This window comes from Toxotes jaculatrix, chromosome 2 (assembly GCF_017976425.1).
Source record: "Toxotes jaculatrix isolate fToxJac2 chromosome 2, fToxJac2.pri, whole genome shotgun sequence".
In the NCBI taxonomy this organism is placed as follows: domain Eukaryota; kingdom Metazoa; phylum Chordata; class Actinopteri; family Toxotidae; genus Toxotes; species Toxotes jaculatrix.
In genome coordinates, this window is record NC_054395.1 from 7,234,952 (window position 1) to 7,247,956 (window position 13,005).

The 13,005-nt window shown below is 40.4% G+C and overlaps 2 protein-coding genes across 5 annotated transcripts; both read left to right on the top strand.

The window, feature by feature from the left end:
• The first annotated feature begins 655 nt into the window (after positions 1-655).
• Positions 656-3,333, top strand: zgc:158296 (uncharacterized protein LOC791212 homolog). 4 transcript variants are annotated; one of them, XM_041059055.1, is made up of 5 exons: positions 656-897; positions 1,189-1,286; positions 1,592-1,836; positions 2,235-2,422; positions 2,939-3,333. In XM_041059055.1, exons 3-5 carry the CDS (start codon positions 1,597-1,599, stop codon positions 3,126-3,128), a joined length of 618 nt encoding a protein of 205 aa, XP_040914989.1. In that variant the 5' UTR covers positions 656-897; positions 1,189-1,286; positions 1,592-1,596; the 3' UTR covers positions 3,129-3,333. The 4 variants fall into 4 exon arrangements, with proteins under 4 accessions (XP_040914989.1, XP_040914980.1, XP_040914997.1 ...); XM_041059046.1 differs by having other exon boundaries at positions 1,189-1,306; positions 2,939-3,332; XM_041059063.1 differs by lacking the exon at positions 1,189-1,286 and having other exon boundaries at positions 2,939-3,332.
• A 557-nt stretch (positions 3,334-3,890) lies between these two features.
• Positions 3,891-12,752, top strand: fam50a (family with sequence similarity 50 member A). The gene is made up of 13 exons (XM_041066935.1): positions 3,891-4,132; positions 4,424-4,508; positions 4,731-4,830; positions 7,603-7,727; positions 8,056-8,129; positions 8,556-8,622; positions 8,797-8,858; positions 8,979-9,055; positions 9,642-9,696; positions 10,088-10,136; positions 10,281-10,351; positions 10,776-10,886; positions 12,470-12,752. Exons 1-13 carry the CDS (start codon positions 4,022-4,024, stop codon positions 12,476-12,478), a joined length of 996 nt encoding a protein of 331 aa, XP_040922869.1. The 5' UTR covers positions 3,891-4,021; the 3' UTR covers positions 12,479-12,752.
• Positions 12,753-13,005: the final 253 nt, after the last annotated feature.

The window sequence follows — 13,005 nt, forward strand, 5'->3', positions numbered from 1 at the left end:
TCTGCACACAAACAGCTTGCATCCTCAGAATGGAAATATTTTTAGATGATCTAAATATCACCTACTGTTTATTGATTTGACTGTTTTATTGTAGCTCATTGACAACATGCTCCAACCATGTTAAACACAGAATTTAACCAAGTGATCATATTACACATTGATTGTTGTGCAGCAACCTGCAGGCAAGAGATGAGGAAATAAGAGAAAAAGTAGAGGGAGATGGAGAAAAACAAAGCATGAGGAATGAAGAGATGAGTGAGAAGGATAAGACAGAATCAGAGAGAGACAGAAACTATGGAAAGACAGATGGAGACAGAGAGACATGCCACTGCCACTGTGCCATAACCTCTTGCCAACCCGTGTAAAAAACTTCTAGATGTACCACTGCTGTGTTATGACTCACCACTATGTCAAATGCAAGTATTCAACACTCTGAATCATAAAGTTGGACTTATCCACTGAATTATTGGTGTGTATGTGTGTGTGTTTCATTGTTTCAGTTCCTATTTTAAGACCCTGTGCTGTAATGAGATCTTTTAGACACCATCCACTCCTCCTCCTAAAATAACCCCTTCCAAGACCACCGAATACACACACACACACACACACACACGCACACACACACACATACACACACACAAGGAGTAAAAGACACTGTACCACATTAGCACTTCTGCCTTTCTAAGTCAGTGTCAAACACTGTAGGTGTCTGTGTGTGTTTGTGTTTGTGTGTGTGCACCTCTGTATGAGCTAAATCTGCTTTGAGGGACATTGTGATTAAGCGGTTGAACTGATCTCATTGACATTTTAAATTAGCACTCTCTGCAGGGCTCTCCTGCCCCACCTCTCTGCGAGGGTCTGTCCCTGATACAGGATTAAGACAGCACTCTGAGTCAGGTAAGTCAGACATGATTCATCATTTCTGCTGTTGCTGTCCCAAGCGTGGATCTGCTGCGATGACTTCTCAACTAGACCATGAGTTACAACTACATTTTGCCTCCTTGCAGCAGCAGTTTTATGTAGTAAACAGTATTTGTGATACATGCAAGTTGATTAAAAGTATTATCACAAGTCTTACACAGCTCTTACAGTCTTAATACAATTCTTGTTTTATTTTGCTCAAAACTCCAAGGCAGGATTGCATCCAGCAAATGTATTTGAATCTTAAATCTTCTTTTTTTTCTAAAGGGAAAGTCCCCACTCCAAATCACCAGAAGTAACACTGAATTGCTCTCTTCCCTGTGGAAAACACACAGATAAGAACACTGATACAGAGTGACTACACTGTGTGTTTCACGTTTGACATGTAATTTTAAAATTACCAGCTGCTATTTACAGATTTTGAAATGGCTTCTTTTTTGGGGGCTAAAGAACAGGTGGTGGAGGCAGTGCTCAGCTCGCTGTCACACTCCACATGCCTGCAGTCGTCTGCAGGAGTGTGTTGTGCATGTTTGTGTGTGTGTGTGTGTGTGTTCACCGGTTTTACAGTGTAAATGTTAAAGATAAAAGCAAGATCAGAGTTCAGGTATCCCAGTTCATTTGTCTGTGTTCAAGTTTTCCTGCATGTGAAAACATGTGCTTCTGTCTGCAGTGAGAATGATGATGGTGAGCGACGACTGTCTTGTGGAGTGTAAGATCGATGATGACAGCGATGAAGATGCTGGAGGAGGAGAACAGATGAATACTCCTCCTCCTCCTCCGGAGTTTGCTTCCAAAACTCCGACTCCAGCACCCAAACCTCCGACCCCTCCCACAGCCCCTGCCACACCCACACCCACACCCACACCCACCCCTCCAGTCAGCAGGGACCCTTACGGCATCAACAAGCACCTACAGGTCTACATTGTCTGTCATGGCAGTGATACTGTCAGCACTTGAATGTCTGAAAATCAATTTCCTGACACCAAAAGGATCTTTACCTTTGAGGTCAATAGTTTTTTTCTTTTGCTGCTCTAAAGATAATCAATATGTTGAACTTATACAGTATGTTATCCATTATAATCACTTCCATAGTCAATGGTTACATCGCATCCTCCTTCATCCAACTGTAACTGAAAACCACTTTTTTTAAACATCACAACATTTTGAACAAACTCCCCTCACATTTCAGGATGTACCTCAGTCCTCAGTCAGCACTTGTTTTTTTTTTTTTTGTTTTTTCTTTTTTTAATCTATAAATAAACTAATCTGACTTGACTTGACCTAACCCCCCCCCCTGTGTTTCCTGTCTGTAGGTGGAGGTCAGTGATGTGCTGGCAGAGCCTGCTACACCTCGCAGTATAGACCAAGTGTGGCTTTACAGTGTCACTGGCTTTGAGAGGGCTCGTATCTGGACGTACCGCTGCCTTACCTTGCTGTTAGCAGTGCCCTTTGCGTTCCTCTGTGGCATTTTCCTGGCCATTCTCGCTTGTCTACACGTCTGGTACGCTGGTGCAAACATTGTCTGAACATTAGTCCATGAGACAGTAACGAATGCTCACTAACTCACCAAATTACTGCATTACTGGCATTCTTTGATTCCCTATTTGAGTGCACTGCTCCTTGAATTCATGCTGATCACACTGGTCTCCAGTTACACCACATTCCTGTCAGACTTAACGGTACAACACCTCTCTTTCAAAAATCTTATTGAAGCGCTTCCTTTACTCTTATCTGAACAGTCATGGGAACCAAACTGTGTTTTGCTGATAAATCGAGATGAGACCAAAGAAAAATAATCTTTTCTGCTCACGTGACAAGAGAATAACTGTTACACACACTCAGCTAAAACTTCAGAAACAGCACACTACAGAGCTTCCCGTTCCTACCTGGCCTCAGTATTATTTACATTCTTGACAATTCACAAAATATACATCTTTTTTCTCACATGATCAGTCACTTTCTATCTCTCCTCCTCACACAGTCATCTGAATTTCTCTCTGTCTCTCCCTCTCCCCAGGTTTGTGGTGCCCTGCATACAGCTGAGCAACACCTTCATCCCATGCCTGCGGTCTTTGTGTATGTGTGCCGTGAACGTTTTCATCTCTCCCTTTTGTACATCTCTCGCACTCTGTTGCAGTCAAATTGCCATTTCACTGTCTAACAAGGACTGGCATCAAATGAGGGACAAAGAGGCTGCACGAGTGTAATGACAGAGCAAATGATATTGAATAAGTGAGTGACTGAGTGAGTGGGAGAGAGTGAGAGAATTTTGTTTAGATCTGCATCTGCCTTGTTTTTTTTTAGTTTTTTAATTGGCACAGATCTGCAACCTGGTAATGTTCCTGACATTTGATATGTTTTGTACATTTAAAGCCAGTTCATAAAAATTGTTATTCTTATTGTCACTATCAGTATCGCCTTTCATTTTACACTAACTTCAGATGTACTTCCTAGAAAACTGTACCAAGTTATCAATAAAATTCATGTCAAAAACTCCTTGAGCATTTTTGTTTTGTTTTACCAAACAGACTGTGTGAATCCAGAAAAAAGTTTAATCCGTCAGTTTATAAATACATGCTGGGGCTGAGAGCTTTAGTTGTTCAGCAGAAAATTAACTAATTGGAAAAGTAAGATTAACTGTTTTTAACATTTTAAAGACCGGCAATTAACTAATTATTAAAAAAAATATATGTATCAGTAGATCAATTTAACAATAAATGAGGAAAATCATCGTCAGTTGCAAGCCTAATAAATTCAGTGGCTTTCTCTCTGTTGCATTTTACATTGTGATGATTTGAGTAGAGAAAATCTACCAATTTTCGTCTCACTTTACATCATAACACCGATATGACTGCCTCAACTCTGTCGTTGCAATGCGGACTCGTAATTCCGTAGTTTCCTGGGGTACGTGAAGGCATCACATATATTAACTTCAGGGACTACCCAGCATGCACTTCGCCGTCGCCATTTTTCTTGTTGTTAGGTGCCGTGAGGTTTGACTTCACACAACAGGAAAAGGCAGCGGTTTGTTTTAGTGTTTAACTAAAGTCTTTCTGATATTAGAGTTTTCTTAGCGAGTGTCGGACGCAGAGAAGGCATCATGGCGCAGTACAAAGGAGCTGCCAGTGAGGCTGGGAGAGCCATGCAGCTGATGAAAAAACGAGAAAAGGAGAGAGAGCAGCTCGAACAGCTGAAGCAGAAGATTGCAGAGGTTTGTAACCTCTTATCCGAAACTATAACGTGTTTATCCCTCACTTCCTAGTCCGCTAATTTAGCTATAAATTAACCATTACATGTATGCAGCGACTCGCAAGTTCAGTGAAGGGGTCACCGTTACACATAGTAGCATAATGCTAACCTGTGAAATAAAAACACACATCACTGATATTACAGCACAGTCTCCTGCAGGCACCCTGTCACTCACAGTGTCTCAAAGACATGACAAAGTCGTCTGAACTCACTTTTATTCCCTGTCTCTGCTCTGTCTCCTGTTTCCCCACAGGACAACATGGTCAAGTCCAACATTGATAAGAAATTCTCAGCTCACTATGATGCTGTAGAGGCAGAGCTGAAGTCCAGCACAGTTGGTGAGTGTCTTTGCTAATGTAGCACATGAACCGTCCTGTGTCACTACAGCCTGTTACTCTGAGGCGATGAGGAAACACCTGGACCCACCCAGACGGAGAAAGCAACATGAAGAGGGACAAAAACATGTCTACAGTACTGAATGGTGTCTTGGGAATTTGACATAAACTAACTGCATCACTGATGTATACATCAATCTAAATCTTATTTTATGTTTTGATCAGGTTTGGTGACACTGAATGATATGAAGGCCAAGCAGGAGGCGCTGGTGAAGGAGAGAGAGAAACAGCTGGCCAAGAAGGAGCAGTCTAAGGAGCTCCAGCTGTGAGTCACTGCTGTCTGTCTGATTTACTTTCACACTGTAGTTTTGTTGTTAATGTAGAGCAGATGTTTGTGAGGGTGACATTGCTGGTCAATACATTTTTGGGAGCAGGGACACCACTGTTTGCAGTTGTTCAATGCTGCTCCCAGCAATGCAGAATTCATCAGACAAAAAAAACTGTCACCAAAACAAAAAAAATTAAACCACTAGTCTTACATCTTAAAGAGCTATGTTTCAGTGGCTACAGTATGTGGACAGGGCCAGAGTCCCAAGATATTTATACAAAAAATATATATTTTATATTTTTTGATTGTTTCTTAACTATTTTCTTTCTTTTGAAGTACCACCACAGTCTTCAGGCCTCTGGAAATCATTTAAATAAAGCATTTCAAGAGGAATAAAAATACTCTGTGGATGCTCACATCTTGACCTGAAGCACTTAGCCGAATAACCGAGTAGTGTTACTAACAGAAAGTGAGCGTCTGTTTTAATGATGGATTAATTGTCACAGTGATTTTTCAAGCAATAATATTCATAGAGAGGATATTATAACTCCGGAAAATTATTACAGTGGCAGCTAGTTTTTCTTTCTTTTACAGTATTTACAAAGTAAACAGTAGAAATATAAAGTGATCAATGAAAGCATTACAACCTCAAATAGTGTTAAAAGCTCATTCAAGTACTGAATGGCAAAGTTTAGGTGACTGACCAGGGCTTGCAGTTGCTGTGTGCTCAGATTTTGTTCATGCACCAGAGTCAGTCAGTAGATAACTGTTAGCCTGTGGATATTACTGATGACACCTGTGGCCTGTTTACTTTGGAGTGACTCGATGCCAGAGTTTGGCTAAGTTACACAACTTTTTCATGCTTGTTAGTGAAAATAATTGTTTTGCATTTTGATTTGAATGCTTTAATTGTCTCCATGTTATTATTATTTCTACTGTCATGAAACTACATACATCAGATCAAATCAGGCTTTATTATCACTTTGCCGTACATACAACTGCAGTGCAGACAAAATGAGACAGCGTTTCCTGGGATCAGGAGAGTAAAGGTCAACATAAAAAAAAAATAAAATTGTAATAATAAATACTAGATAAGTACAATGAAAAAGAAAACAAACACACTCAAAAACCCCTCCCCCTGCTTCCCCCGCCCACACCCCCAAACATATTGCAAGACGCCCATTGTGCAAGAATTGTTCAGTGATGTCCATAGCAGCAAACTGTCATTAAAGTGTCAGTGCTGTGCATAAAAGTGTCCAGTGCCAGGTAAAACACCCATTTAAGCTGTCTTTGATGGATAATATAATGTATCATATAATATTATAACATATGAGCTGGTAGACAATTATTACAGTAAGTTAAGCAAAAAAAAAAACAGTTATTGATTTCATAAGTTATTTGCTTAAAAACGTTTTACTCCAGTTTAATAAAACATATCAGGTTTGTGTGCCCTGCACTCTTGTGCAACACTCAAAACGAGAAATACTTGATACATTTCAGTGTGCACCCAGTATACACCGAGGTAATATAACACTCAAACCGCCTGGCACTACCTGAGAAGATACTCTCCCAAGCCAAAGAAATTGATTACCACTGTTTTAGACAGTAGTGTGCTTCCTCTGTTGTGTCCTCCTGTGTTTCAACATGCCGCTGTGCACAGAGCCACACCCATAAAGAAATGGTTTTTTGAGTTTGGTGTGGAAGAACTTCACTGGTCTGCACAGAGCTCTGACCTCAACCCCATCCAACACACAGGATGAACTGGAGCCAGGCTTTATCGAACAACATCAGCACCCAGCCTCACTAATGTGGTTACGGCTGAATGGGAGAAAATCCCTGCAGCTGGGTTCCAAAAGCGTGCATGAATGTGGAACGAGATGTTCAGCCATCACAAACATTAAAGGACATCAAATGTATCCCAGGGATTTTCTTTGCACTTTCTTGTATCTGTTTCCAAATTGCTTAAGACTGTGGCCTCAGGCGTGACAGTTGGGTTAACCTCTGATTTACAATGGGCTCTTTTCAAATTACAAAACACAAGTTGTCCTTAGCTGCACTACGGATGAAAGAAGATTTTCTAATAATGTAACTAAAAGTGACAGGAAAAAAGGCACACTAACAATTGAAATGGAAAGCTATGACGCTAACCCACTGTAGTTGGAGCATGAGTGAGTGTTTTTGTGTCTCTGGAAGAAATCAGTTCCACGTTTAGAGGAAACTGAGCGTAAAGATTTGTGTTTCTAAAGGAATGTTCCCAGCAAGCTCAAAACACATTTAGAAAATAAATGAAAAGTCTTCATGGTGTCCAGCCTCGCTTTGTTACACCAAGCTTATCAGAGCCGGGAGCACAGAGGCAGCTTGTCACCAGGTGGTAACAGTAAAACCCAGCTTCTTGTTTTGCTAGGTTCTAGTTAAACTTGTCTGCTAATAATACAGCTGCAGCTGTATAAGACAAACTGACTGTCAGTTTTTATGCCTCTGTGTTTATGTGCTGGTGACAGCCGTGGGCAGAGGCATTATGTTTTCTGGTTTTCTGTCAGTTTATTGCGCTTAATGTCATGCGAACATAATGCTTTTCATTAAATTCCTCCTTCCTTCAGTCTTCACTACATATATTATGTAAGTCTGGATGTAAACTGCAAATTGACTGCATGGCAGAGATATAAAACCACAAGGCAGTAATTCTAGCTCACTTAGTTCTGCATAGGAAACGCACTGTTATTGAAAACATATTGTGGTAGTTCATTATTTATGTTTCTGTCATTACAGCAAACTAGAGAAGCAGAAAGAGAAGAAGAGAAAGGAGGAACAGAAGAGGAAAATAGCCAGTTTATCCTTTAATCCTGAAGATGAAGAAGACGATGAAGAGGAGAATGAGGAAGAAGAGCAGGATTGTGAGTCCTCACCTCTGTTGTGTGTGACTGCTGTTGTCCAACTGGTAAACTGTACACTGCACAGTATATATGATTTGTCTGTTGTGGCTTCTCATGAGTATTTCAAGTCACCACTTAAAGCTAGAAGAAAGATGAGAATGGTGATGTCACTTTAACATCTGTACGTTAAATATGAAGCTACAGCCAGCAGCTGGCTAACGTAGCTTAGACTGCAAACAGGGGGAAAACAGCTAGCGCTGGGGGGCCCATGTCACTGTGAAGAATCCAGGGGATGGGGGTATACTGTGCTGATTTGTGACTTTGTCTAACAGATGATTTTGTCTCATAGATCCTCCAGCTAAGAAGAAACTGGGAAAAAATCCAGATGTGGACACAAGTTTCCTTCCTGATCGAGACAGAGAGGTGAGTTGCTTGTTTGAGACTTTGGTAACTAAAGATTGTTGCAGTTCTTGGAGTATTTTAGCTTTTAGCTTTACAAGTTGCTCCAGAGATGCGTGTCATCTCATTGTAAATCAAACTGTGAAGACAGAAAATATGCATAAATATAACTGTAATTAAGGCAAGCTGTAACTGGCAAATTGTAGCTCACATGCTGTATAGGTTAGATCAACAAAGGTTTACCCATGTAACACTTGTGTTCACATCTCAGGGAATGTGGCTGCTCATGCTCTTCATACAGTTAATACAGTAGTAAATGTGCCATTTTCATACTGTGACAAGCTGGTTCGTTATGAGTCCAGCCTCTGACGTCATGTGAGTGTAACATGGTCCTCTATCAGAAACCGTGATCATGACTCTGATTATTTTTATTCTGCTTCTTGTGTTCAGGAGGAGGAGAATCGTCTCAGAGAGGAACTCAGGCAGGAGTGGGAGCTCAAACAGGAGAAGATTAAGAGTGAGTGTTAGGAGTGTCTCTCACACACACACACACACACACAGAGTCCTCTGACAAATGTCTCAGTTTTGTCTCAGTTCCTCATTTTTTTTGTCTTTTCTCTGCTGTAATTACACACATGAACACACTCACTCACTCTCTCAGTTTAACAATGGTGTGCGTCTTTGTCTCCAGGCGAGGAGATTGAGATTACATTCAGCTACTGGGATGGCTCTGGACACCGTAAGACGGTCAAGGTAAAGCATGATGAGCTTCAGCACCAAGTTGTGTAGGGTATCCATAACAGGGAGAATTTATGGAGACATAACAGTAACCATCATCATCATCATCATCATCCGTGTGCATTTCTCTTGCAGATGAAGAAGGGTAATACCATCCAGAACTTCCTGCAGAGGGCACTGGAAGTCCTCCGGAAAGACTTCAGTGAGCTCAGGTGAGACAATAAAAAGGAAAGGAGTGTCAGCTAAAAATACACTTTCGCTATTAATGAATCAGTGAGTACGCTCATTCTCTACTCTCACTGACAGGTCATCTTCCTCCTGTGATTTCTTTTTTTTTCCTTCCCACACTTCCTCCTGTGGTTTGGCGGTGCAGGAAGACAGTATTACCAAACAGACTAATAATTATTTCACGACAGCGTAACAGAAACATAAATGAGCCTCTCCAACAGGCATCACCTGCACTTTATGTTTTACCTGTCATAAAATATGACATTTGTACTACTCAGCTGAGAAATGTGACAGGTTTAATATCTGTAAAATCGTGTCTCCGGCCCTACTCACTTACCATTGTCTCTCAGAACTCACTGTTCTTGACCTTGGCATCTAAATTTTCAAACCACATCTCACAATCTTTTGTTTGGACACTGGAAAGCACAGAATCTCTGATCTTATTTAAAAAAAAAAACAGATCAGTTTTATGTGTTCACATAGTCACACCCTCTCAGTCCCTCTAATTTTGTTTGATACCACCAATGGGAGTTGCCTGACTTTCTTCACTTTCATTTCTCTTCTCTGCAGGTCTGCTGGGGTAGAGCAGCTGATGTACATCAAAGAGGATCTGATAATCCCTCATGTAGGCTCTGCAGGCATCAATGACACACTCATGAAAAGCAGCTGAAAACGGCTGAACCCTGTTGCTTCACTTTGTTTTGTTTTGTTTTGGTTCATTTCCTCTCTTGTTACTTTAAAGTATTACATCAGATTCAATAGCTTTCATGTGTATCTGTGTTCACTATCCAAGAGTCATAAACACTCATTGTGCACTGGTAGATTTTACGGCTATAATAACATTAATTGCTGAAATTGATGTGATTCAATAAATATTTAAAAAGTAGATTTCTATTTTATTAGAACAAACTGGTTAAGGTCACTAGTTCAAATGCTGTATTTTAAATTGGTCCTGCAGCTGGTTCGCTTTTTCATTCACTAAATATCTTTATACTTTCTCGCCTTCTTTCATTCAGCACCACAGTTTTTACGACTTCATTGTGACGAAGGCCAGAGGCAAATCTGGTAAGTGAACTCCAGCGGAATCCAGATCTTTAATATGGTGCATCTTGATTTGTTTTTTAGATGTTACACTCCGAGGTGGTCAGTCAGTGTTTCTGCTCAACAGATGGAACAGTGTGAAGTTTGGTTTTCCTTCCTTTTCCGTAGGCCCTCTTTTCAGCTTTGACGTTCACGATGATATTCGACTTGTGAACGACGCCACTGTAGAGAAAGATGAGGTGAGGAGATTATGGGGAAAATGAACAGAAATTTTTGGGTGATCTGAACTAGTGTAAACAATGAAGCTAAAAGAATCTGGAAACACCTGTAGATGCTCTGTACAAAATGTTTATCAACTAAGATGAACCAGAAACAACATTTCAAGGTGATGTGACTGTGACACTAACTTCAAATACCATTGGTCAAAGAGGAACAAGCCAATCCCCTGAAAACTTAATTTATTTATCTATCTATCTATCTATCTATCTATTTTTGTTTGTTTGTTTGTTTGTCACACTGTTCCTCATAATTTACAATTTAATTTTAAAGCTCACTGGACACAAAAATTCAAGATATAAAATTCAGATTTGAAGGATTAGCTCATAATGATGAGTCTGGCCTGGCCAAGTCAGAGTTAACCAGCTTGTGCTCTTTTGCCTAAAGTCTCATGCAGGTAAAGTGGTGCTGAGGAGCTGGTATGAGAAGAACAAGCACATCTTCCCCGCGAGTCGCTGGGAGCCGTACGATCCTGAGAAGAAATGGGACAAATACACAGTGAGAATCCTTTGGCTAAATGTCTGCACGCTTCGTTTTTGTAATAAATGACCTTATTTCCCAGAAGGGATCATTATGGTTTCATCCAGTCCTAAATCTGATCTTTCTACTAAAATGCCTATTATTATGCCTTTTATTTTTTCATTTTAATTTGATGACTGATTTCATGGTGGATGAAATGTGTTCCCAGTAACAGGCAGCTGCTCTTAGTTATAGAAAGAATTCTTCCAAACATCCTGTTCACTGCATGACAGAAGTGGCATTTAGCTGCTAAAAAGCTCAAAAGGCAATTAATACTGAACTTAGATTCAACAGGTGGCAAAAGAATCCACAACTAACACAAAGTGTGTCACTGTGCTCACTGACATTTTGATGCTGTTATAGTCGCAATATTAATTTTGTCCGTCTTGCCCACCTCTACTGGTGCACCTGAAAAGTGATTTTCAACCCAAGCATCACACTGTAGAGAGAGAAAGGTGACTGCAGTTTGTACAACCTGAACCTGAAAAGGAATGCAAAGACATGGAAGAGGTTTAAAAAGTGGCGTTTAGAACCAGGTGATGAATAACACACACCTGTGAGGCCAGCGACGTTCACGTTTTAGAGCGAGAAGACAGGTGGTTTAAAAAAGAAAAATCTTGTGGGTTTTCAGGTCCGTGGTTGAAAACAGGACTTTGACAACACAGAGCTGCAGCCTCTTTTTAAATTGGCGAGCCCTGATTTTGATGATGATGTGGTGAGCTTCATATTAATTTTATATATATATATATAACAAATTTCGGGTCAAATAAGCCTATACCCTGCAGAGAGAGGCAGCTCATCTGTTCGTGACTCATATGGTCTGGACCACCCATGACTGTTTCCTTAGAGAGCTACTCATCTGTTTTTGAAGGTTTACACATAAATAAATTGTACTTGGTATTTGAAATACAGGTTTTTCCAAATTTTTTTGAATGGCCAGTGCATGTGTTTCACACTCATTAGTACATAGCTTGTAACGTGCTGTAGCATCTGCATTTAATAAAATGAACTCTCTGTGACTCACTGCAGTCAAGACCAATCTTTTGTTGAATCTGGCATCTAACATAGGTGCTTTTGACACTCGTAAATCTTTACAACCTTACAAGTGGAAAAATATTTTACGAGTGGCAAATCATCAGCACCTGTGTTCATGTTCCAAAGCCTTATATGATAAAGGTGTTCAAGTATTCGCTTGAGGAAACTGGATAAACTGCTCTGTGCAGGCTGCACATTGGCACTTTCCCTACGGTTGTTCTAAGGAAAGAATCCTGGTGGAAGCGCTAGGTTTTCCCTTGCATGGGCACGCTAAGACCTATCAGCTCATCCGGATGCCTGACAAGCACAGATTGTTTTCTGTAACTGAATCATAACAGACTAGCTACAGTCATTTAGTATCATACCGCAGATTGGATCCGATTGTTTCCAGAAGAGGGTGAAATGTGGGATAAAACAGGAAAACTGGGACATTAAATTAAGTTGCTGACTGCAATGAAATTGTGTGGTGTGTTATTTAGTTTGGAAATAATGAGGGGTAACTTCATTTTTGTTTCCTTGTTTTTCAGATCCGGTGAAACCGCTGTCTTCTCCAGGGTCTGCAGTCCGTGATGCAAACTTCTTGTTCTTAATTTCCATCTTATTTTACTGCACCGTAGTCCACCAGTGCTTTATCAGGATTTGATAAATAGTGATTCGCGATTTCACTTGGTGTTCGAAATACTAGTTTTCCCAAATGTATTTGATTTTTTTTAATGCTGCGTTTCCTGTGAAAACGACCCCACGTTCATATGTATATAGCTCGCAAATATGTCGTTTCATCTGCGTTTAATAAAACAAACCTGGCTACCACTTACTGGACTCCTGACAAACCTTTTGATGAATGTGACACCTACACTTTTTTGCCACTCACTGAAAAGTTGTGTATTTTTCCTGTGTGTGTTTGTTTTGAATGTGAATAGGTTTTACTTGGCTCTGGCTACAAAGAATTGATTGCATTTTGGAGCCAAACCTGCCATGTGCCTTCACCTAAACCGCGAAATGAACCAGTGTGGCTGCGTAACTGTTAAAACATGTAGAGTGAGTCTCACCTCCACCCATAGCC